This window comes from Populus trichocarpa, chromosome 9 (assembly GCF_000002775.5).
Source record: "Populus trichocarpa isolate Nisqually-1 chromosome 9, P.trichocarpa_v4.1, whole genome shotgun sequence".
Classification (NCBI taxonomy): domain Eukaryota; kingdom Viridiplantae; phylum Streptophyta; class Magnoliopsida; order Malpighiales; family Salicaceae; genus Populus; species Populus trichocarpa.
This window is the reverse complement of record NC_037293.2, coordinates 1925319-1947888: the sequence shown is the minus strand read 5'-3', so window position 1 is coordinate 1947888 and position 22570 is coordinate 1925319. Positions and strand designations below refer to the sequence as shown.

Sequence of the window (22570 nt, the reverse complement as noted above, 5' to 3'; positions counted from 1 at the left end):
ATGGTGTGGGTTGGAACAGGTCCGGCCCACGCGGTCGCTGACCCAGCCCGGTGACCATGTTAATTAAGTAGTCACTGCATGCAGAAATGAGTTCTGCATGTAGAGGCCATGAAGGAAGAAGAAGAAGGAGAAGAAAAAGGAGAAAGGGGAAGGTTGTCTGGAGTGAGGGTCGTGGTCGTGATGAGAAGGTCCGGCCGGTGGCTCAGAAGGACTTGGTGGAAGAAATGGTGGTCGCCATAAGCTATGGGAAGAAGAAGCGAATGCTTGCAGAGGAGATAGGAAAGCTCGTGGTGGCTGCTCTTGACGTAGGGGCTGTTTTTTTTTGTAACATTGGCTTCTCATTTCCCCCTTTTCAGACCATGAAATCAACCCCTATTTATAGGAGGTGGAAAAGGGACATGTTGTCTTTAATGATACCAAATCTTGGCCCTTGATTTGACCTGGAAGGATCTCAACCGTTGGTTTAAAACGACTATCATGGGTTGTCAGATTTGTCAGGAAAGGGCTGGTCAGTTTGGCCACTTGGGCAGTACCACAACCGTTGTGGCGTCAATCGGCCAAAAAAGACTACATTAAAGTGTAGTCAGATGTTAGGTCGTCGTATGCATACAAGTTGTCAAATTTGGTAGAGAGATAAAGCATTAAATGTCTTAAGAAGGAGGTCACTCGAGCAACTTTTCGGTTGAAAACCTGAATAAGAAGATGAACAATTAACCCAAAACAACTTTGTTTTGGTAAAGTTCATTTTAGTTCTTCAAGTTATGATTTCTCTCAATTACACCTCGATTGTCTTTAAACTTTCAATTTTATTCAATTTTTCTCCTAACAAACTTCAATTTCAACTTCGGCCTCGGATTTCAGCGCCTTTTTCCTTGTGTTCCTTGGTTTTGGATTTCTTTAATTTAACCCCTAATTGATCATTGAATTTTTAAATCTCTTCAATTTCACCCCTGGTTTTAGCCAATTGGGACCCTAGAGTACAATGCCTTTTTCAAAATGGTCTTTGGCTGCGAATTTCTTCAATTTAGCCCTTAATTGACCCTTAAACTTTGATTTTCTTGCAATTTTACCCCCGATTTCAAACAATTGATTTTGTAAAAATCAAATTTGGTTTCCTACCATTTCAATCTTCTTAATGAAGCTCAAATTAGGCTCTCAAACTTAAGTTTTCACCAATTAAACCCCTAATAAAATTAATTTGATCCATTTAAAGTATAATTAAGTCCTTGCACCTAATATCCTTCAATTAGACTCGAATTAATTCTCAAACATAATTAAATTTTAATTTGGCCTATGATTAAATCGAATTGGCCTATTAAAAATCTAATTATATCTTTAGACTTAATTTTTATACAGATTCGTCCAATAATCACGTAACTTGACCTTGAATTTGCATTGTCTCTCCAATTTTTGGTAAAATAAAATAGAATTAGGCCCTCGATTCCATCCAAAATTGAAGTTTGATTTTTTTTTCTACATGTGAAATTCTTTCAGCTTCCTTTTACCAAAATACCAGTCTTTATTTTATTTTGGAAAGAAAAAGGTGAATTTAAAGAATAACCTAAAAATTGGTTATGACACTTATAACAAAACGCAAGCGAGAAGTATAAATCACACCAAAGTTGATGAATCCTTCAAAGAGTTTACAAGTTCAATCAGGAACTTAGTATGAGAATTACTTAACCACACTAAGAGAAACAAAGCAAACAATATGTGACAACTTTAGAGAAAATTTCATAAACTAAAAAATAATATTAACAATTGATTTATATAGTAGAAAGTTAACCTTAATTTGACTTAATGGACTTGAACTTGATATACAGGCCTTAACATATTATAAGCCCAAAATAACTAAAATAATAAAATAAAACATAACCCAAATAAACCCTTATATGTAACAGGCCCTAAAATAAACTATAAAATAATGAATAATAACTCAACTAATTAAAACAAGACCAAAGTTGAATTTTGTAATCTGCTGAAAGAATCAAAGCCCAACTTCAAATGAATGGTTCTCCCTTGTATTGAAGAATTATAAGGTCTACCATATATCACTAGAAATATATAGATGTCTACTTTTAAATGCAACTAAAATTGCATCATAATTCATTATGTAGATAAAGTTATGGCCAATACAGTAGTGAAAGGTCAAAACTATCAGATTTGAATCTTCTTATTACAATGTTTGTGTAATGTCTGGATGATCCTCTACAAGCCCCTTCTGAACATGAATAAAATTAATCAAAGATAGGGCTAAGCTTAAAGAAGAGATGTTGGTTCAATTCAAACTGGAACATCATTTGGTTATTAGATCATAACTGGAGTTATAGAACATGGATTTAGGTCTGGTTTATATGGATGGAAAGCTAAGACATAAGCCTAAAACTTTTATGCGAGTCCAAGATTCAAAAGGACCGTTTTCAAGTTCAAATTGTAGCAACAAAAGAGAAGTCAGAATCTGTCCTGTAACCCAAATATTGTTCAGTGTTCAGCTCATATCTCGAGTTCTAGAAGTCCAAATGAGCTCATTCTTGTTTTGTTGGAAAGCTGAGACAAATGCCCAAAACTTTCATGAGGACTATCTGTTCAATCTCTGACGTTAGCAATGATGTTTTGTTTAGACAAGAAGATAATAGTTGTCACCAAGTCAAGAGGTGGCCACCCACTCAATAATTAGTCATAAAATCAATAGTTCTTTTAGCCTATAAAAGGAGGCATTTGCCATACATTTAGACATCTTGGTTTTCATATCAAGATCATATTCTTCCTTTCTTTCTTTGTATTTTTGTAATGTTTTAGTTTTGCTTTCATTAATCTCTTGTTTATGCTTTTCATCATAACTATGTTCTTATTTAGTTTATTTATGTTTCTCTTCTTCACAATGTTTAGCTAAGTTTATTATGTCAAGGTGAAAAGGTTTCACTAATAGTGTTAAAATAGGTATAATATAAACTCAACATGGACTTCAATGTTTATATCCAAGAAAGTTTGTTATTAACATGTCTTATCTTTTCATCTTACTAATTCTTAATACTTTGCTTGTTAAATGATTAATCTAGATTTGTGTTGTACAACCATTGGTACAACAAATACTTGGCACTTTCATAGCCTACTGTATGGTATAACCGACACATATGTTATGGAAGGAACTTGATTTGTTGTTAACATAAGTTAACATCATGAATTCCTGATAATATTTAAAAGTATGGTGTTACTAAAATAAGATAATTAATATGATCATGTTAAAAATTTATAATGAACTATTAAGGATAAATCATCTTATTGGAACCTCCTTTGTGTGTGGTTTCCAATTGATTAATAAAAAGAGTTTATACTATACTTATTTCTAATACTATTAGTGGATCCTCTAACCTTGACAATTGCTTTTATCTTTGATTAATACTCACATCAATATCACATCTCAAAAGTTCTCTTCAACTCCTTTTCATTTGTTATTTATAATTTTATATAGTTCACCTCCTTATGATTCGACCCCGGTCTTGCCGGGTTATTTATTACTTCGACACTCCTTCACTTGGGATAAGACATCAATCTTTTGATCGTGTCACTCATACTCTAAGGATAGGTTTTGGGCCATTATATGATGGGTAAACTTTCTACTTGGTCTTAAAATGGTCTCATATATGCCTAGTGACGGTCTTCGTAAAGACAGTGTGGGGGCGTTCCAAGAAATAGTTAAGGCATGTATGCCCACCATTACCAAGCAGGCACTCAGATATGAGTTAGTTGTTTCACACATCTGAACCCTGACCAATAGTCATAGGGCATATCGTTAATCCCCCACCTAACTTATAAGCTTGTGTGTACTTTCTAAAATTAAATCGGGATGTATGAGGTAATTATATACAATGCATGAACAAATATATACAGAATTTAAAGCGCATAAAAAAATAAATAAAGGAAATAAATATTAATGGTAAACATGTAAACCAAACAATAAAACACAATGATCAGACAAAAACAAAGCTTAGTATACAAGGTCCCTAGTGGAGTCACCTTTCTGTCGCACGTGTACGGCGTCGCGATGATATTCCACTTTATCAATGTATCTGGCAAATATGAAATATGGGGAGACAAGGAATTCTTGTCTTTTATTTGTGAGAAGCGGAATGGGAGTCGCCACCTAGTATTTTGGTCACTAGGAACTTTAACTGGCCTCAGAGATCGGATACGGGAACTGGTTGTGTAAAGTGAAGGTATTAGTACCCCAAATACGTCCTACTTAAGGTAAGCTACATTGTTTAATTGTCTGATAAAAAACTAAGGTCTTGTCCTGTTTTCTAATTGTTGGTCTATCTAAGGTTTAAGAAAAGTCTTTCTCCGTAAGAAGATCTTTATCTTATTAGGTAAAAGCATATCCGTTCTAATTTCTATATAAAAGAAACTACCTTTTTAATATCATGAATATGTTTTACGTATAAATTCGTAATCCTAGAAACTAAAAGAAAACAAAATATTTTTTTAGAATTTTTGAAATATTGGCCTAGTTCTCATGCCTTTAATAAACTTGTTATTAAAGCCAAAATACATGCTAAAACATATTTTTGAATTTTTGTGTTTTCTGTATAAAAAAATGATATGATTTTTTTTTATCTTTGAGAGACTTGGTCGTATGCATGAAAAAAAATATATATATTTTTTTGTTTGATAAATTTTTTTGTAATGTTTTGATGAAAACTTGGTATTTTAATACCAGATTTGTATCTTTACGATATAAAAATACAAATCAATATTAAGAAAAATTGATAAAAAAAATATGCATGAAAATCATGAATTTTTTAAAGAATTTTTCAGAATTTTTTATTTTTTTAATATTAAATATTAAATATTATAATATATAATACATAATATCATAAAGTATGTGGGCTGGGCTGGACTCAACCCAAAAGGGTTAGGCTGATCTCGGCCCAACAATCCTCTCTGCTTCTTTGGTCTGGGCCGGACCCAGCCCAGACATCAGGGCTGGGCCAGAATCGGCCCGACCTAGAAAAGAAAGGGGGGGATCATTTTCCCCCTCTCGTCCTCCTGCATGCAGAACGACATGAAGGAGGAGATGAAGATGAAGGAGACGCTGAAGGGGAAAGAAAAGTTACTTGGCGTGGAGGAAGAGGTGCCCTTGCTGGTCTGGATGAGGACGTCAACTTCATTGGCGGTGTTGCGGTGGCGACCGGTGGCAGAGAGAGAGAGAAGGAGAGTGAAGATGGCAGACCGTTAGGGAGGCTGGTTTTTTTTGCTATCTTTGGACCTAGATTTCTCCACCCTTGGAGCATGAAAATCACATCTATTTATAGGTGGTGGAAGAGGGACATTTTGTCTCTTCTAGTGCCAAATGTCGGCCCTTGGTTCGACCCGAAAGCACTTCAACCATTGCTTTAAAGAAGCAATGATGAACTGTCAATTTTGTGCAGGAAAATAGCTGGCCGGGTTGGCTACTTTGGGGCGGTGTCGTCGCCTCTGCAACCTCGATAAGCCTTAACGATTTATACTAGCGTGCAGTCAGGTATCACAAGATCGTTTTCGTGCAGGTTTCATCTAATTTGGAGAAGAAACGAGGCGTCAAACACCTAGCTGAAGAAAAAGATGAATAGTAACTTTTCTGTCAATTACGTTATAGTCCTTCAATTTGTGACTTATCTCTAATTACACCCCTGATTGGTTTTAAACTTTCAATTTTGTTCAATTTCACCCCTAATGAACTTCAATTCAAACCCCAGATTTCAGCGCCTATTTCCCTTTTGGTCCTTGGTTTTGGATTTATTCAATTTGACTCTTAATCGATCAATAAACTTTCAATTTCTTCAATTTAACCCCTGATTTGGTCAATTTCAGTCTCTCTATTTACGTGTCTTTTCCAGTTTGGTCCTTGGTTTTGTATTCTTCAATCAAGTCCCTAATTGGCCATAAAACTTTAATATTTATGCAATTAAACCTCTGATTTGATCAAATCAACTCTCAAAAATTTTAATTTAATCTCAGAACTTTAATTTCTTCCAATTAAAGCTCAAATTGATTTAAAAATCAATTTTTCTTGCAATCAAACCCTTCATAAATTCAATTAAACCTCCAATAAAATTTAATTGAGTCTATAAATATTTTTTTTTGGACTTTTCTTCTTCAAATCGAATTTTCTTTGTCAACAAGACTCTTCATCTATAAAAAATATACTGTCAAATTTTAATCTTTGAATTTTTTAGCATCCTCAACCAATTTCTAGCCATTTTCTGGGTGCTCCGACATCCTCTTCTTACTATTATTATTTTTTGGATTTTTTTTGTTTTTAGTCCGAATATATTTTTATTTATTTTTGGAAGAGAAAAGGTGAATTTAGGGAATAACCTAAAAATGGGTTATGACAATAATGGTACAGTGAAAGTGAATAAATAGGTTTTAGTTGCTTTCATCAATTAATAAATGTTATGATGATGTGTTATGTGATGTTATGTCAATGCAAGCTAGTCATTTATTACTTGATAGACCATGACAGTATGATAGGATAGTTATGCATGATGGAGTGATAAATAGGTATTGCTTTGAGATTAATAGAAAACATATAACTCTTAAATCTTTGACACCTAATAAAATATATAAGGAGCAACTAAAATTGAAGAAGGGGAAGATAGCTGGAAAAAAGAGCTTATATATCAGGGGGACCTTCTTTACTAACAAGGTACTTATTGGTTTTGATGATGATGTTATTATTTAGCTTGGTATTGATTTATTGACCTTATAATATGTTTTTCATGATACAAGTTTGAGGTCAAATCTTTTTAAAGAAAGGGAGGGTGTTACTAACCAAGTCAGCTCTGAATTTGGCTTTAAAATGTTTGCTGACTAGTTTTACGTGATCAATCATATCTTTCAAACCATATATCAGATGAAATTTTATAGGGAGATACTAGACAAGATGATTTTTTTTTTTTTTTGATATAGGGTTTGATGCAAACTTTGAAATAATAAGAAAAGAATAAACTCTTTTTAAAAAAAAGAAACAAGACCCTAGCCGAAACTAGGAAGAAAAAAAATCAAGAAACGACACAAACTAAATATTAAAGTGATATAACATAATAATAGCGCAAGCTCTGATACCAACTGATGCAGACACCTCTCAAGATACGCTAAAATCAAATTTGAATGGTTTGCAATTTGACCCAACAAGAACCTTCCTTGAGGAACCAAGTTTATACTCAATGATCACCCTACCCTACGCCTGTAAAGAGACGTGAACGAGTAGTATAAAATTACAACAAAGTTTATCAGTCTTTCGAAGAGTTTGCAAGTTCAATTAAGAACTTAGTATAGGAATCACTCAACCACATAAAAGATATCCAAAATGTAGATTTCTTTATTAAAAATAGTCTAACCTCAAAAAGTCTCTACAAAAAAGTATTTATACTAGAAAGAATCCTACGTCTAATAGGATATCCTAATGGATATGGATAAACCTAATAAAAAATCATTACTCAATAAACCCAAATTTAAATAAAAGCCCTAACATCTCTAAAAAAACATAATAATAAATAAAACATAAATAAAACAATATCTCAACTAATTTAAATAAAACTAAAATCATTTACATAATATGCTGGTAGAATCAAAGTCCAACTTCAAATACATGATTTTCTATTATCTTAATGAATTAGAAAGTGTTCCATATATTAGTGGAAAAACATGGATATTTATTTTTCTATGCAACTAGAATCACATTAAAATTCTCTTTTTAACTTCAGTTATGGTCAAAATAATAGCAAATTGGTAAATTTAAATCTTTTTATTTAAATTTTTTTGTAATATCCAAACTACTAACAACAAGCTCTTATTGAATAAGAATTAAATAAATCAAGGCTTGAATTCCATAAAAAAATCTATTAAAAATCTCTTTTAACTTTTTAACTTTAAATCTTCTCATTAGAATGATGTCCAAAAAGTAACTCAAGATATAATAGATATCATTGAAAAAGACAAAACAATATGGATTTTTACTGTTTATAGTGCTAATTATGGAATCCAAATTTCTTTCACCTCCATCATTGTGATTATCGCCAATGGACGAAATGTTCATCTTACCATTAATTAATTAATTATTGTAGTGACATAAGGGACAAATGTTTTCATCAGCTCCATCAATTCTTCATAGTTCCAATATTTTAAAATACTTTCAATACACATTCCAAGTTAATAATTTTCCTCATCTAGTGGATACTCCACCACCAAGTTTCTATACAAACCACTTAAGTATATCCTTATCCTCCCCCAAAACTCTATTATTAGTATTCACACAAGCAATAGATTTTTTGATAATTATCGAATCGATCTACTTAGATACTAGCTACTTACTATGCAATTGATAATGAAAATAACTCTAGTTTTCTAACTTACCAGAAATTTCGTTTTTTTTTTTTGTTTGATAATTAGAGTGGCACCCAAGAATGAGGCTTCCAGTGCTTGTTTTAGTTCTGGGGATACTGACAAGCTCTTGCTTGGCTGCAAACATGAAAGCTTTAAAAGTTGAAAATGAACAAAGATACCTAATAGAGGATGAGCAAGTTGAAGTTGAACAGCAACCAGAGAACACTGCAGATAGCGACCACCATTACATCTTAAGAGCTGACTGATAAAATATAGCGACCACCATTACATCTTAAGAACGCTGCAGATAGCGACCACCAAAATCTGATTACGTTTTTTGTTTATGATTTCTACCCATCGTTGGCAATAAAATCTTCCTAGAGAAGTTGGAAGTAGTCCCATGGTGCCTTTTGGATTTAATTTTCATTTCCATTCACGTTATCTTCATTCATTCCCAATATACAATTAATTCCCCTTTACCAAACAACATCTTAGAATTTAAATCATTAGTATAGGACAACTACCTTATAGCTGGTCATATAAGATGTGGGTCCAAGAACAGTATATTTTAAGATTTGTTAATATTGATGGCTACTAGAGACTTATATGGTCGTTAATTTCAGGGCTCATGGGATTAGTTAAGGTATGCGCAAACTGACCCGGATACCCACGTTAATAATAACAAAAAAAAGATTTGTAAATCATAAATGATCATGTCTAATTTATCCTTATATGTTTAATTGTATATAATATATCCTTAAAAATCTATTTTATTTCCAATCTATTCTTTTGTCATATTTTAACTGATAATTAAAACTAATAAAAATAACTTGAATGTGACCAAGTTCAATTTATTTCTGGATAATCTTAAAAGCACATCTCCTATATTAATTTGGTAATGCTAACCTTGATATATAACCAAGAGGTATAAAGATCAGATTTATTACAAAGTGCAAGAACTCATATTCATCAACTTAGCAATCATTAACTCCAGATTATCGATCTCCGGTTATATTGTTTATCCTCAAATTTCCCACTCGATTGAATACAAGCAGTAAGGAAATTTTAAAAAACTAACCATTATTTTATGATTTCACATCATAAAACAGGTTATTCATTGGTGTGTTTTGGCTTTTGGTTAATCTAGTTTCATATCCAAGTGGGATTTCCTTGTTAGTCCAAATTGCAATTATGTGTGTGTGTGTGTGTTCGTGTGTGTATATATATATATATATATATATACACATATATATATATATATATATATATACACACACACACATAAGGTTGAAAAACCTATTATGATGATGGGACGGCTCTTTATAAAACAGAGTTGAGGCAGCTGATAGTGAAGAATGGTGGCTAGTTTCATTAGAACACCAACAAAATAAGTTTTTGTAATGAGATGGGAGATCTTTTCGATAACTAAGTCAATTATTAGATGGGAGGGTAGAATTATTTGTTCCTTTACGTACCACCAATAACCTCAAAAATTGATTAGGGGATATCTTCTTCTTCTTCTTCTTCTTCTTCTTCTTCTGCTTCTATGTTGATGGCTCAATATTGAGTGGATATGATGACATTATAATCATAGTCTAATAACCTCGAGGGTATTCAAACATGTAATGACATATAAATTATTTATTTTACATAATATCTTGTATATATATTGATTTTCCTTTTAAATCTTTCCTTCATTATCTAAATCTATTAATTTAATATATCTATATTATAAAAAAAAATCTTTTATCTTATTAATACAAGATAAAAAAAATTATTTATCTTTGCATCATCTTTATCAGAGATCCAAGCTCGATATTTATTAGGATAATGACATATAAAATACGCATATTTTATGACAATAATGATTTAAGAAATCAATAAAATACAACTTAATAATGATGTTATGGAAAATTATCTCAACGTGTACTTATATTTTAGATTTAGTTTTTAATATATCCCTACAAGTTTAATTGTTTCCAATTTATCTTTATATTTTAGTTTATTTTCCAATATATCCTTTTAGTAGATATTTTTATGCAAATTGATGAAAATGTCCTCACTTGACAAATTCAAACCTCCACCTAATATATTAAAAAAATAGAAAAAAATGATTGTCATATATATGATGTTAAAATTCATTTATTTTCTTAGTTATTTTTTAACAAATTAGGTTAAATTAATTCCTCACATAGTATTTTTATTAATTTACATGAAAATATCTGCTTGATGATAAACTGGAGAATAAACTAAAATATAAAGACATATTGGAAGCAATTAATCTTGTAAAGATAGATTGGAAAGTAAACCTAATATACATGGACATATTAAATTAATATAAAGATATATTGGAAGCAATTAATCTTGTAAAGATAGATTGGAAAGTAAACCTAATATACATGGACATATTAAATTAATATAAAGATATATTGGAAGCAATTAAACTTGTAAAGATAGATTGGAAAGTCAACCTAATATACATGGACATATTAAATTAATTCCCTTGACAATATCCCATAAATTCAAGATTATTTAACAATCAAAATAATTAATTTTTATGTTAAATAATTTCATATAATGAAAAGAATTTAAATTAGGTGTTATTTACCTTAAAAGCATATAAAAAAATCTAAGCTCAGAAAGATTTTTTATTTCAAGTTAATTTTGAGTTTTATGGCGGTTTTTTACGTTTTTTGAGGTCATGAATTAGTTTGATAAGGTTTCTAAGGTGTTTTCTAGGTATTTTAGGTTGAAAAAATATTTTTTATTAAAAACAAGAATCTCATTTTTCTGACTACTAGGAGTTCCAGACGACGCGTCGTCTATTTTTTTAAAGAATTAGGACAAATAACATGTCATTTACCCTTATTAAATTAAAAAATAAATAAAAACCTCCACACGGGCCGTTTCTTGATGAGCCAAGTGCTTGGCTTGATTTAGATGGCTTAGCAAGGCCTAACCTCATTATTTTCTTTTTTTAATTAATATTTTTTATATGTTTTTTTTTAAATAATTTTTAAATTTATGTTTTGATTAATATAATTCATCTGTGATTTTTTTTTTGTTTTTTCAAAATAGCAATTATTTTTTTAATTATATTGAGTTTAGTTTTTTAAGAGGTTATTATGATTCATCTATAATATATATATATAAATTTATTTTTAAAATATAAAATATTTATTTTTTTATAATATTTTTAATATGTGTAGCTTTATAATTTATTTATTTTTTGTAGCCAACAAATTTTATGTGTGTTGATTTCTATTACAAATTGATTTTAATAAACAAATTCACTAAGCACAACTGGGTAAATAATTTATGTTGCGATATTAAATATTTTGATCTATATTTGTCTCTTAATGTTTTCCAATTACATTCTTATTTTTCAGTGATGACTTTTATTTATTTATTTTTACAATGGTTCATGATTTATTTAATTAGAAACATGCACAAGTTTTTCGATTTACATTTATGGTTATTTATGTAAAAAAAACACTTTGAAAAAACTTTTCATGTTCAATTGTTTTTATCATGTATTGGTGTTTTCAATTTGATCCATATTCTTTTGAATTTTTTTCCTTGACTCTTTTATAAAATTTTATTGTTTTTAATTTCACCCTTCAATCCAAGTTGATTGAGTAATGTTTTTTCATGTTAGTCTTCATTCTTTTTATTTTTGTTTCATTTGTTAATGTTTTTATTCTTTTCAATTTAACTATCATATTGAAAATTTGTTGTTATTCTTTAATTTATTTTTTATTTTGATTTTAACCTTCATTGTTTTGATTGATTTGTTTTTTGGATTTTTTGTGTAATTTTTTTTATTTCATCCTTCAATGTTTCATTTTCTAGGGATCAGGCTTTATGATTTTTTTCATGTATAGTGTTTTCGGTTGATGACCCAGGTCACGAGTCTGAAAAGTTAACAATGGTTGATATCTTTTTTTGTCTTATTTTCTTTTCTTCTGTTATCATTGTTTAACATTGTTTTTTATATAAAAAAAATGACTTTGTGATTTTCTTTAATTTTTTTTTCTATCAAATTATCCCGACCTTATGACCTAGGACTTTGTTTATCAGGTTAATCTGGACTAACTCGCCTTCTAATGTCCAGATTACATATGTACCGCGCTAGCTCGAATTGGCTCACGCTAATTTTGTTTTATCCTTTTTCTTACTGTATTTTATCCTTCTATGTTTAATTGATGAAAAATTAAACAATATCGTCTTTTTGTTCTTGGATAAAGTTTTTTTCTCATGTTATCGTGATCGCTTTATATATATATTCTCGTTTTCTATTGTTGCCTCTCTCTTTTTCCATATGATTCAAATAAAACCAGCTTATTTAGTTGGTTGGGATTATAACATGATTTATTGAATTTTTTTATATAAAAAAAAACACCCTAGTAATACCTAAATATTTTAGTGAAATGATAGTGCAGACGCGCAGGATAATACGGACACCGGTCTAATAAGAACTAAATAACAATGTTTTAAAAATTATATGGACTAAATCATTTTAAGTTCATGGGATTCCAATAAAATAGCCAAGAAGGATGATGACATTCAAAGAGTATTGAAAACAACTTCCTTGTTTGGTTGAAAGGATTAACTTCAAAGTAGAGAACAAACTTGCTATTTATAATTTGTTTCCAGTTCCGAGACTTTTTAAATATTATTAAAAGCCTTCTTCTGCCCCCTTAGGTTTTTCTTCATCTTCACAACTTGAAGTACAAATGGCGGCGTCTTCTTAAATATTTCCAATAATAGGGTCAACGTTTTCTTAAACTCCTGGGATTCAATATCTCATTCTTGTTGTTGAAAATCTTTATTTATGCCGACATTTCTTAGTTTCTCCGTTCTATCAGACTAATTAAATTGGCTATGCAAATGTAAAACCAAACTAAACATTTATTCAAGCTATGTATTGTTTGATGGCAAAAAACCCGCCACCATGTATTGAAAAAACTGTAATCTTCAACAGATATTAAACTGTAATTTTCCTTGCCAGAGCAAGATACAAGGTGGCAAAACAAGCTTCCTCTCGCCACCTATTTTCTTTCTACTCCCACTAATCAGAAGACACTCTAATCAGCCCACAAAATCATGAATCGTCTGGCCTCCAGTAATGCCGTCTAAGCTGATTCTCACTGTTGCAATTGTTCATGTTGAGCATTTTCAGCACCATGTCTGAGACCCAATGTAAGTGAAACCGCGCCAAGGCCCCCATTTTCACTCCCAGGTTTTTGATAGAGCATAAAATTCATCAACGATCTATCTGCATGTATCGGAGCCTGAGATTCCACTCTCGATCTCTTCTCTTGATTCCAATGCTCGGCATCTAGTTGATCTCTACTGCCCCCTGAGGAGCCAATATTGCTAGAGCATTCCAATTGTTTACTAGGCATGTAACTTGTACCTAGCTCTTTGGAGGCTCGGTGATCACCATCTGGCTGGCTGGCACCCTCAGCAGAATTCCCACCATTCTTCCCGGAACTTCGATTGTTTTCCAGCAAACCTTTGGTTTCAAGAGTGTGTATTTCTTCAACCATTGGTTTCCAAAGGCGCACCCGGGCATTTATGAACCAATTTGACACCTGAAGCAATCAACCAACGTTTTTACAGGGTAACAAAAAAAATCAAATAAAAAGCAATCCAATCGATGTTTCTCTATCAAATAATAAATTTTCATTGAACTTCGTCATTGAACTTTCCAGACCAAGCAGGAAGGTGTACATGTAAATAATAAATTTTCATGTGATAGAATGTGACTGATGATACCAAAATGCTTAATTTCTTTAACTTTAATGTCAATATTATTATGAACATCACGTTCAACTTCATGAACTTGCAAGAACTATTATAAATTGAAGGAGTAACAGTTCAAATTAAAGGGACAATAATATTCTCCTGATAACGTCCATGCTCAATGAGATAAAATGGGGGTTTGAACTAATATATGGTCTAATGTTTAAAAAATTAATGTTTTGTTTTTGTTTTGTAATATCCAAACTTAGCTGAGATTTCCGTTGCTGCTCTACAGGAAAATGTTTATGCAGAGCCTAGCTAGAAACGTGTTACTTCGATTATCCAAAGTGCCTTAGATCCTTGAAAAGAAATGACTATAGAGATGATGAAGGAGCAGACTTACCTGGTATCGAGATAGACCTGTTTGAGTGGCTAGCATGTGCTTATCTGTGTCAGTAGGGTATCTGCACAAGGAAGACTTGATTTAGTAAATAGTTCACACCAAACTACAAAATATAGATGAGAAGGGGGGCTTACGGGTGAAGAAAATGCTCAAACAGCCAAGCTCTGAGAATCACTACTGCACGTTCTGGTAGGCCTCTTTGAGGCCTCCAGATGTGTTCTTGGGGCTCAAGGTAACCCACATTTGGCCCACCAGAGTTGTTCTTTTGAAAGCTTTGATCCTTGTATCTTAAGCTCCCCGCGGTTCTGCTTCCAAATGTATTTGGGGAGAACAGATTCTCTCCTAGGGCTTTTGTGACATGCTTGAGCTGATCAGAGATGCAATGTTTTATGGACCTAAAATTCCCTGAGACTGCCTTTACAGCCATGGAAATGTACTGGGTGGCAGCACTAAGACCAGCAACTGATTCAAAAAATGAAGCAACCATTTCCATCTGCTGATGATATTGCTTGTACCTTCTGAGAACCTTTTAATAAGCAGTGCATCAGAGTCACTAAAATGCTTTTTAAAGTATGAATGGCAGCAGGTGTTCGAAATTAGTCTGAGGCAAAAATGCTTCAATATCATTGAAAAGCACATGCCATGTACATCAAGCACGGCAATGATTTCAATAACAATTAAGAAACAAGTGAGAAATAAATTAACTACTCTTGAGTAATCTTTGCATAGAATCTAAAGTCCAAATCAACAGGTAACTGTATACTAAATTTGATTGTGAATTCCTTTGTAGCAGTTGATGGATAGAACTGAATTCATCATTCCATTGTATATATTCCAAAGACAGAATAAACAGTATCAGAATAAGGCAGCATCCAGTAGATACTTTGCTTGAACCTAATTGAAGAATCATTTAGAGGGTAGGTGTCCCCATGTGCAAGAAAATGTCTGAGTAGAATCCGAGGCAGTCAGCATCAGACATACCAGAATCAAATGATTAAAAGGACTTCCCAACTTCAGGACTGAATTAACATATTCGAATAAAACAAACAAAAAATATTTAAATTGAATAGTATAATTAAGACTTTAAGATGAAGTATTTGCATCTGAACTTTTCTACTGTTCCTGCAATGGTTTAGAAAACACCACCGAGCAAAGTGAATATAATCCAATCCAATCCAATGTAAAAAATGACTTGGGACAAGGTCATTTCAAAAACAAAATCTTCAAAAAGGTTTTGAAAGTAAGGAAGAGCATAACGGCCCTAACTATTTGCTAACATAAATATATAGTCTTGAGACTAGTTCATAAGGGTAGTGAAATTCTGCTGGGAGCATTGACTGAGTTGTCTATATAACCATCAAGATACTAGTTGCCTCATTGATTGATAAAAATACCCAGCGCAACCTATGACATGAACAATCATAGAATATTCTGTGTGAAGAAGATTGTATTCGAAACTGATCCACAAGTTCATCATACAAAGGAAGTTCAGATTTGATGTTGAAATTCTTAGGAAAAAAAAGGTCTCATAGGAAACGTTTCCAGATTTCCAGCACATAATAACACAATATTCTGCGTTCAGTTTTCTATAACCATCTCATAACGAATTAGCATTGACTATATAATCAGAAGCTTTTGCTTTACTAGAAATGAAACTAATTTCCACTTGACAGGTTTATTTTTCAGCTGAGATTTGTTTGTGTTCCTTACTGTTTTATAGAGCTTGTGACTTGAGTTTTATCCAAAGTTAAAAGTTCCCAACATGTAAGTTTTGAGCATATTTTTTTATACCATTATTCATAAACACAATTTATTTTTTCTAGTGGTGTTAGAATATTAATTTTATACCTATAACATTATTGGTAAGGTAGTACAAAGTCATGCTTCCTTCTAAAGGTTTTATAACCAGTTCATCTAGCCTCTTAACCAAGATAAATGTGATATTTCCAAGTGCTCGGAAAATTGAACTCTTAGAACATAGTCTCATGGAAAGCCTTCTGTTCATTATATGCAACAAATGTAATATCAAGCAAGTAGTAAAGCAGTAACTCAACCATCTCCAGAGAAGTTACAGATATAGTTAAGCGAAAGAGACTCCAACAAGCTTGTGTCATCCTTCTTCTCATAAATGTAATAATCTTCCATTTTGCCAGAAGAGCAAAAAGGAAAAGTATGATGGCACCATCATTCTATATATATTCACTTAAGAAAAAAGACCGTGTGTGTGTGTGTGTGTGAGAGAGAGAGAGAGAGGGAGAGGGAGGGAGGGAGGGAGGGAGGGAGCAAAGCATAGATATAACCAACCTCATCCTGCAAATATAGGAGCTTTGCCTTCATTTGTTGGTACTCTGGCATATAAGGTTTTGAAGAACTGTTTCCTACCCCACAATGACCAATTTCTTCATTTGATCTACGAGAAGTAAAGGGTGAGGCACCTAAATTATTGTCATCATTAGCTTCGTCCCCTGTATCAGCTTCATTAACAGAGTCTCCCAAAGCTGGAGGACTAGCTTCTCCACCTATCCTCTTGGGCAACTCAGATGTTCTTATGAGCCCCAGACCCTTAACACCACAGAATTCGTCCATTAGCTCTTGAGCTGGCTTTAAGAATCTAGAGCTACTTAGAATAGTTGCATATCCAGTGAAAGGTCCAAGAGGACCAGCATTTCGAAGAATATTTGTAGCATCTCCTGGTAAGTCATGTAAAGATTTTCCGCAACCTTTACTTAGAATTGATGGCCTTGGCAATGGACACATATAACTTGCCTTGGAAACTTTTGAAACATGATGAGGTTCTTTGGAAAGACCATTCTTTGATTGCAAACACTCAGATTCATATGCTTCTCCAAACCGAGTTTCATTGACTTTAGATGACTGATTTGACGAAAGAGACAAAGATAAGCCTTGAGTGTTAGCATCGTTTGGAATAGTCCTCAGCTCTTGGGAACTCTTCCTTGTAATAAGACCCAACTCACAACTCCACTGATGAGAGTTCTCATTCGGCCTTCTTATCCAGGCATTGGGGTCATTAAAATGTAAAGTGGATGATTGATTTTCAAACGATGGATGGAGAATAATTTCTCTAGTTCTCCCAACCAATCCTGATGTAACAACATCTTGCAGTGTATTTTGGTGAAGTGGATGAGTGGTAAACTGCCTTTCCCTGAGCTGCTTTTGGTTATCTTGACTAGAAAACTCATCTGAGGGGTCGGCTAGAGAAGATTGAAGCTCAAAATCTCGGTATTCATTGTAACTAGGCTTGAAATATTGTGTATACGTAGAAATGTCGGTTACCCTTGCATTATTTGACAGGACTTCCACAGCAGACATCAGTTTCTGATTCCTCTCCCCAACAACCGACCCACCTGTGTAATCAACAGTCAAATCATAACCTTGCTCTGAACCTAGCTTTGTCCAGTTGCCACATCCTTGAGCATCACCATTACTGGCTGTAGGTGAAGCGTTTAAGTTTGACAAAACTGGGTGAGGCATGTTGGTGAACGAAGAATCCTCAGCTGCAATGGGGCTATGGAGGTGCGCTGGACCTAGTTCTTGATCAACCATTGCTCCCCTTTGAGCTGACAAAACATTAGAACTTGTTGCAAAATCCAGCATTGCAGAGGAGAGAAAAGTAGGGTCATACAGCATGTTTCCGTTCCTAGAATGTCGAACCTGGACAAGATCTGGGGTTAGCAACGGATCAACTGCCAACTGATCCAAATCATTACCGAAGTCCTCTAGATGCTGGACTGAAGTTAAACTTTGCTGAAATCTCAACTTATCTCTCCGGCTTCGCTGTGCGACATGTGTTTCAGGCTGAAAACTCTTTGTTTCCATCCAATCCAAGGAAGCTACTCGCACTCAAGCCTTAATTTGCCAACCTTGACTCCAATCACTTAGTCAGTAACCTCATTAAAAACCTAATTAAATGTCATGACATTCTATCTACTTCCTGCAATACAATCACATCAAATCATCACGCATTGCTCTATATGCCACCTTATTGGAAGATAAGATTATTCTTCTAAAACACCCACACAGCAAGGGACACGGTGCTGACATAGATCATACAAATAAAAAGAAAAGCATAATGATCAGTCAAAAAGATCACATAAATCTAGAAGAAAGGAAACTAAACACAACTGGAAGCAATCCACTGAAGGAGCTTCAGCTTCATCGCTTAGATACTACAAGAACGTGTCCACTTTTTTTCTCATTGTTTTTTTTTTCCTTTTTGTTTTCTTTTTCACATCCATATTGTGTTACAGTACAAGAACTGTAGACCTTTCCTCACCAGAGCAAACAGTGCGAAAGTTCTTCCACTTTCAGTTTTCACCAAAATGAACCTTAAAAATTATTCCCCGACAGTAATTAACAAAATTTAAAACTAAAACATTACTCGAATATCATTTTGATTATACTTCACGTCAACTAGTAATAACCCTAATCCCATAAAAAATAAAAAAAAATAAAAACCTTCTTGCATGTCATGATCATTTCACATAAAAAGAAAGAGTAGATATATAAATACAGACATAACGATGGAGGTGAAGGTCCAATTCACGAAAGAAAAGGGTAAGCAAGACTGTAAACACACTTGCCCAAGAAGCTTAGACAGTAAACAAATTACCAGCATCAATCCTTAAAAAATATATATATATATATATATATATATATATATATATATATAAGGTGGTAAAGTTGTACCTGAAGTAACTATATATATATATATTAACGTCAAGATTTTTGAGAGATTCCGGTGAGGGTTCTTTTTGGTAGGAGTAGACACGCAAAGAGCTGAAGTACAATAATTGCCAAGTTTTTATCATTGCCGGTAGCTTTTAACGTTAAAGCGTGCTTTAGCTTCGTCCAGTAAAATTTTGAGGGTAATTTGTTTTTTTAGCAATAATTAATTAATTATCAATGAAACTAATACGTTTTTTAGTTTAAACTTAAAACTTGTCCTAATATATTTAAAAAAAAAAAGGTTTTATTCAATTAAATTACCAATATCAATTCTTTTATGGAACTAGCACCTCTTAAGAACATTGGGAAGGCAAGAGTGTAGAACATGCCTAAAAGGATTTAAAAAAAAAAACATCACCATAAAAAAAAATAAAGAAAAAGAGAACGTTGGTCCAAACAGCAATTTTTTCAGTGTCTCATAACTTTTAAACTCAATTATTTCCAGGGCTTTTTTAATATCTGATAGGTTTAAAAATAACTTGCAATCACAATACATTTAAAAAAGTCTACATCCGTGGATTCTACTGGATCCAAAGATTTATGGTTTGGATCTTGAAAGTAAATTAAAAGACCCAACAGATGAACAAAAACAAACATTTTTTTATCAAGGGACAAAAAATTACATCAAAATCAACAAATGTAAGAATAAAAAATCTAAATCTATAATTATTATAACTAAAGCTAGAAGTTACGGGAAAAATATTGTTTATCCAAACCCATTAGCATTGTACAATGTTTTATATTTTGCATTTTGATCTTTTTTTTCTTTCATTATTGATTTATTTTCTAATTTAGTCCTTCTATAATATTTTTATGGGATTTAGAATTGATAATTTATTTAATTTTTTTTTATATAATTGTTACAGTATCAAAAAAATATTTCAGCATCGCTGTTAGTATTAAAAAAAATATCTCAGTATTGTGATATGATCTATTTTTAAAAAAATTTAGTTAAATAAAAAATAATTTAAAAAAATTAGGTTAATAAACTTTGTGGAGTCAATGATCTGGTTTGTGAATTTGGCAAGGTAACTCTGGTTACCCTAATTTACGGGTTTAGCGTGGTACTTTTTTCTAATTAAACTTGATTATGTGATTTATCATATAGTTAAAAAATAGTTTTGGAAAAAAAATATGTTATTAAATTTTAGAAAATCCATGAGCCTGTTGATGGATATAAAGAGTTAAACTTTTTTATATATATAAATTCATTTTTTTATTGTTTAATAGTACATTAAAAATATCAAAAAAATACCTTACAAAGTATCAATTTAATATTTTTTCAAGTAAAAAAAATTAAAAAACAATTTAAAAACAGATTATAATGTAAAAACACTCAGTCACTTTGTTGAAAACCAACCTTATATCAACATAGAAAATATTGGTTCCACCGGATTTTTTTATAAAAAAAAAATAGACAATTTGAATCAGCTTTTTGTAATACCCGTTTGATATTATGGTGTAGTCGTGCTTTAAAAAAATATTTTTAAAAAATTAATTTATTTATATGTTTTTTAATGTTTTGACGTACTAATGTTAAAAAAAATAAAAACAAATATTATTTTAATACATTTTCAAGTAAAAAATAATTGTTGCCTCACTATCAAATATTACCAAATAATATTGGTCTCCACAATATTTATTTTTTATTATGATATTTTGTAAAAAAAATTATTTTATTGCTCCTTTCAAGATCTATCGCTTGTGATAAAAAAATAATAATAATTATCAACCATAGCCATATACTTTTCACAATACAGTGACCATAAAAACAATTGAGTACATATAGTGAAATTTTTAAGAAAGTTAACAGGTAATTAAAAAAAAAAAAACATAAACCCCATCAGCCTTTCACTATAAAGAAACATATAATGCAACCTATAGCGGATGCGTGCGAAATTGCGAATCTCTAATTTAATTTATTTGGAGGTAAATTAGTCTTTTTATATTTTTATTAAACAAGTAAATTATTAATCTATCCATTAAAAAAAATTAACTTGGGGACAAGGGGTTTTTTGGTTTTTTAATTTTTTAATTGTGTAATTATTTAAATACCCTTGCAATTTTGGTTTTCTTTAACTTAGATGTAGAGGTGTTTTCGTCATTTCTCCTTGGCTTTTCTATAATTATCAATTTTGTTTTTAACTATTTTATTTTTTATCTTTTGTATGTTTTTCTTTTTTTAATTTCATCTCTCATCATCTAGTTTCATTTAGTTTTTATTTTAAATTTAGTCCTTATTCTTTTAATTGATATTTATTTAATTTTTAGCCTTTTCCTAATTCTATTTTGTTTTCAATTACATCTCTCAACATTAGGAATCGCAATTTGATCTGAACCCAATAGATGCTGCCTCGACTCGCCTTGAGCGGATTGGTGTTTTTTTAGATTGTTACATTATCTAATGAGTAATGAATAGGGTATGAATATTATCAAAACATACCTGGAACCCACCCAAACCTAAGCCAAATTATATATTTATATTAAAAAAATATAATTGTAAAACATTTTTAGATTCTTTATTGATTTTTTTCCAATCTCATCTTTCAATGTTTGATCTATTGAGAATTGACCTTCATGTTTTTTTTGCTCTTTTTTTTATTGGATTACCCTAATCTTATGTTTATGGTCGCGAGGTTAACATGTTGACACAACTTGACTAGGATCTGTTTTTTTTATGTAATTTTTTTAAGTTTTGCCTTTTAACATTGAATTAATTGATAATTAAGCTTTCAATTTACTTCTGATGGGGTTACTTTGATGTTATAGCTAAGTCGCAAATTTTACGTACTAACTTGAATGAATTCGGATTGTTTTTTAACTTTTTTATTTTTTATTTTTTATTTTATATATATATATATATATATATATATTATCAAAATTATACGAGTTTATTAACTTGAGTCAAGACAATAACTCAAGTTTTGGGTTTTTTTATTTTAATGCTTGTGTTGCCTTAGCTTTTTTTTTTATGTTATTACATGAAAAAAAATATCACGGGCAAGCCACCCATTTAGGGTATATTTGGGAACGCGGTTTGCACCGCGTTCCCTTAAATTTAAAATAAAAAAAACATATTTTTTTATTTAAAATAAAAATAAATTTATGTTTTTAAATAGTTTTGATATGCTGATATTAAAAATAACTTTTTAAAAAAAAACTTTATTTTAATATATTTTTAAATAAAAAATATTTTAAATCATCACCACTACCACAATTTAAATAGTTTAACAGGAACACATGCCCATGTTAAATAGCATATTGGCTATTGTCACATCGATTACTGAAGAGTGTGGTACATGTTAA

At 31.5% G+C, this 22570-nt stretch overlaps 1 protein-coding gene across 2 annotated transcripts; it reads right to left on the bottom strand.

The window, feature by feature from the left end:
• Positions 1-13260: 13260 nt before the first annotated feature.
• LOC7491156 (BEL1-like homeodomain protein 4) lies at positions 13261-19351 on the bottom strand. Of its 2 annotated transcripts, XM_024609089.2 has the most exons (5): positions 19226-19351; positions 16823-18470; positions 14653-15044; positions 14519-14579; positions 13261-13964 (listed from the first exon to the last, which is right to left on the bottom strand). In XM_024609089.2, exons 2-5 carry the CDS (start codon positions 18353-18355, stop codon positions 13515-13517), a joined length of 2436 nt encoding a protein of 811 aa, XP_024464857.2. In that variant the 5' UTR covers positions 18356-18470; positions 19226-19351; the 3' UTR covers positions 13261-13514. The 2 variants fall into 2 exon arrangements, with proteins under 2 accessions (XP_024464857.2, XP_024464858.2); XM_024609090.2 differs by lacking the exon at positions 19226-19351 and having other exon boundaries at positions 16823-19128.
• Between the last annotated feature and the right edge of the window lie 3219 nt (positions 19352-22570).

Excerpts from the sequence above, each read along its gene's own strand:
- LOC7491156 (XM_024609089.2), bottom strand. The coding sequence starts at position 18,355 with ATGGAAACAAAGAGTTTTCAGCCTGAAACACATGTCGCACAGCGAAGC. Across the intron at positions 15,045-16,822 it reads TCCTATATTTGCAGGATGAG|GTTCTCAGAAGGTACAAGCA; the intron begins GTTGGTTATATC and ends GCTTATTAAAAG. Across the intron at positions 14,580-14,652 it reads TTTGAGCATTTTCTTCACCC|ATACCCTACTGACACAGATA; the intron begins GTAAGCCCCCCT and ends TTCCTTGTGCAG.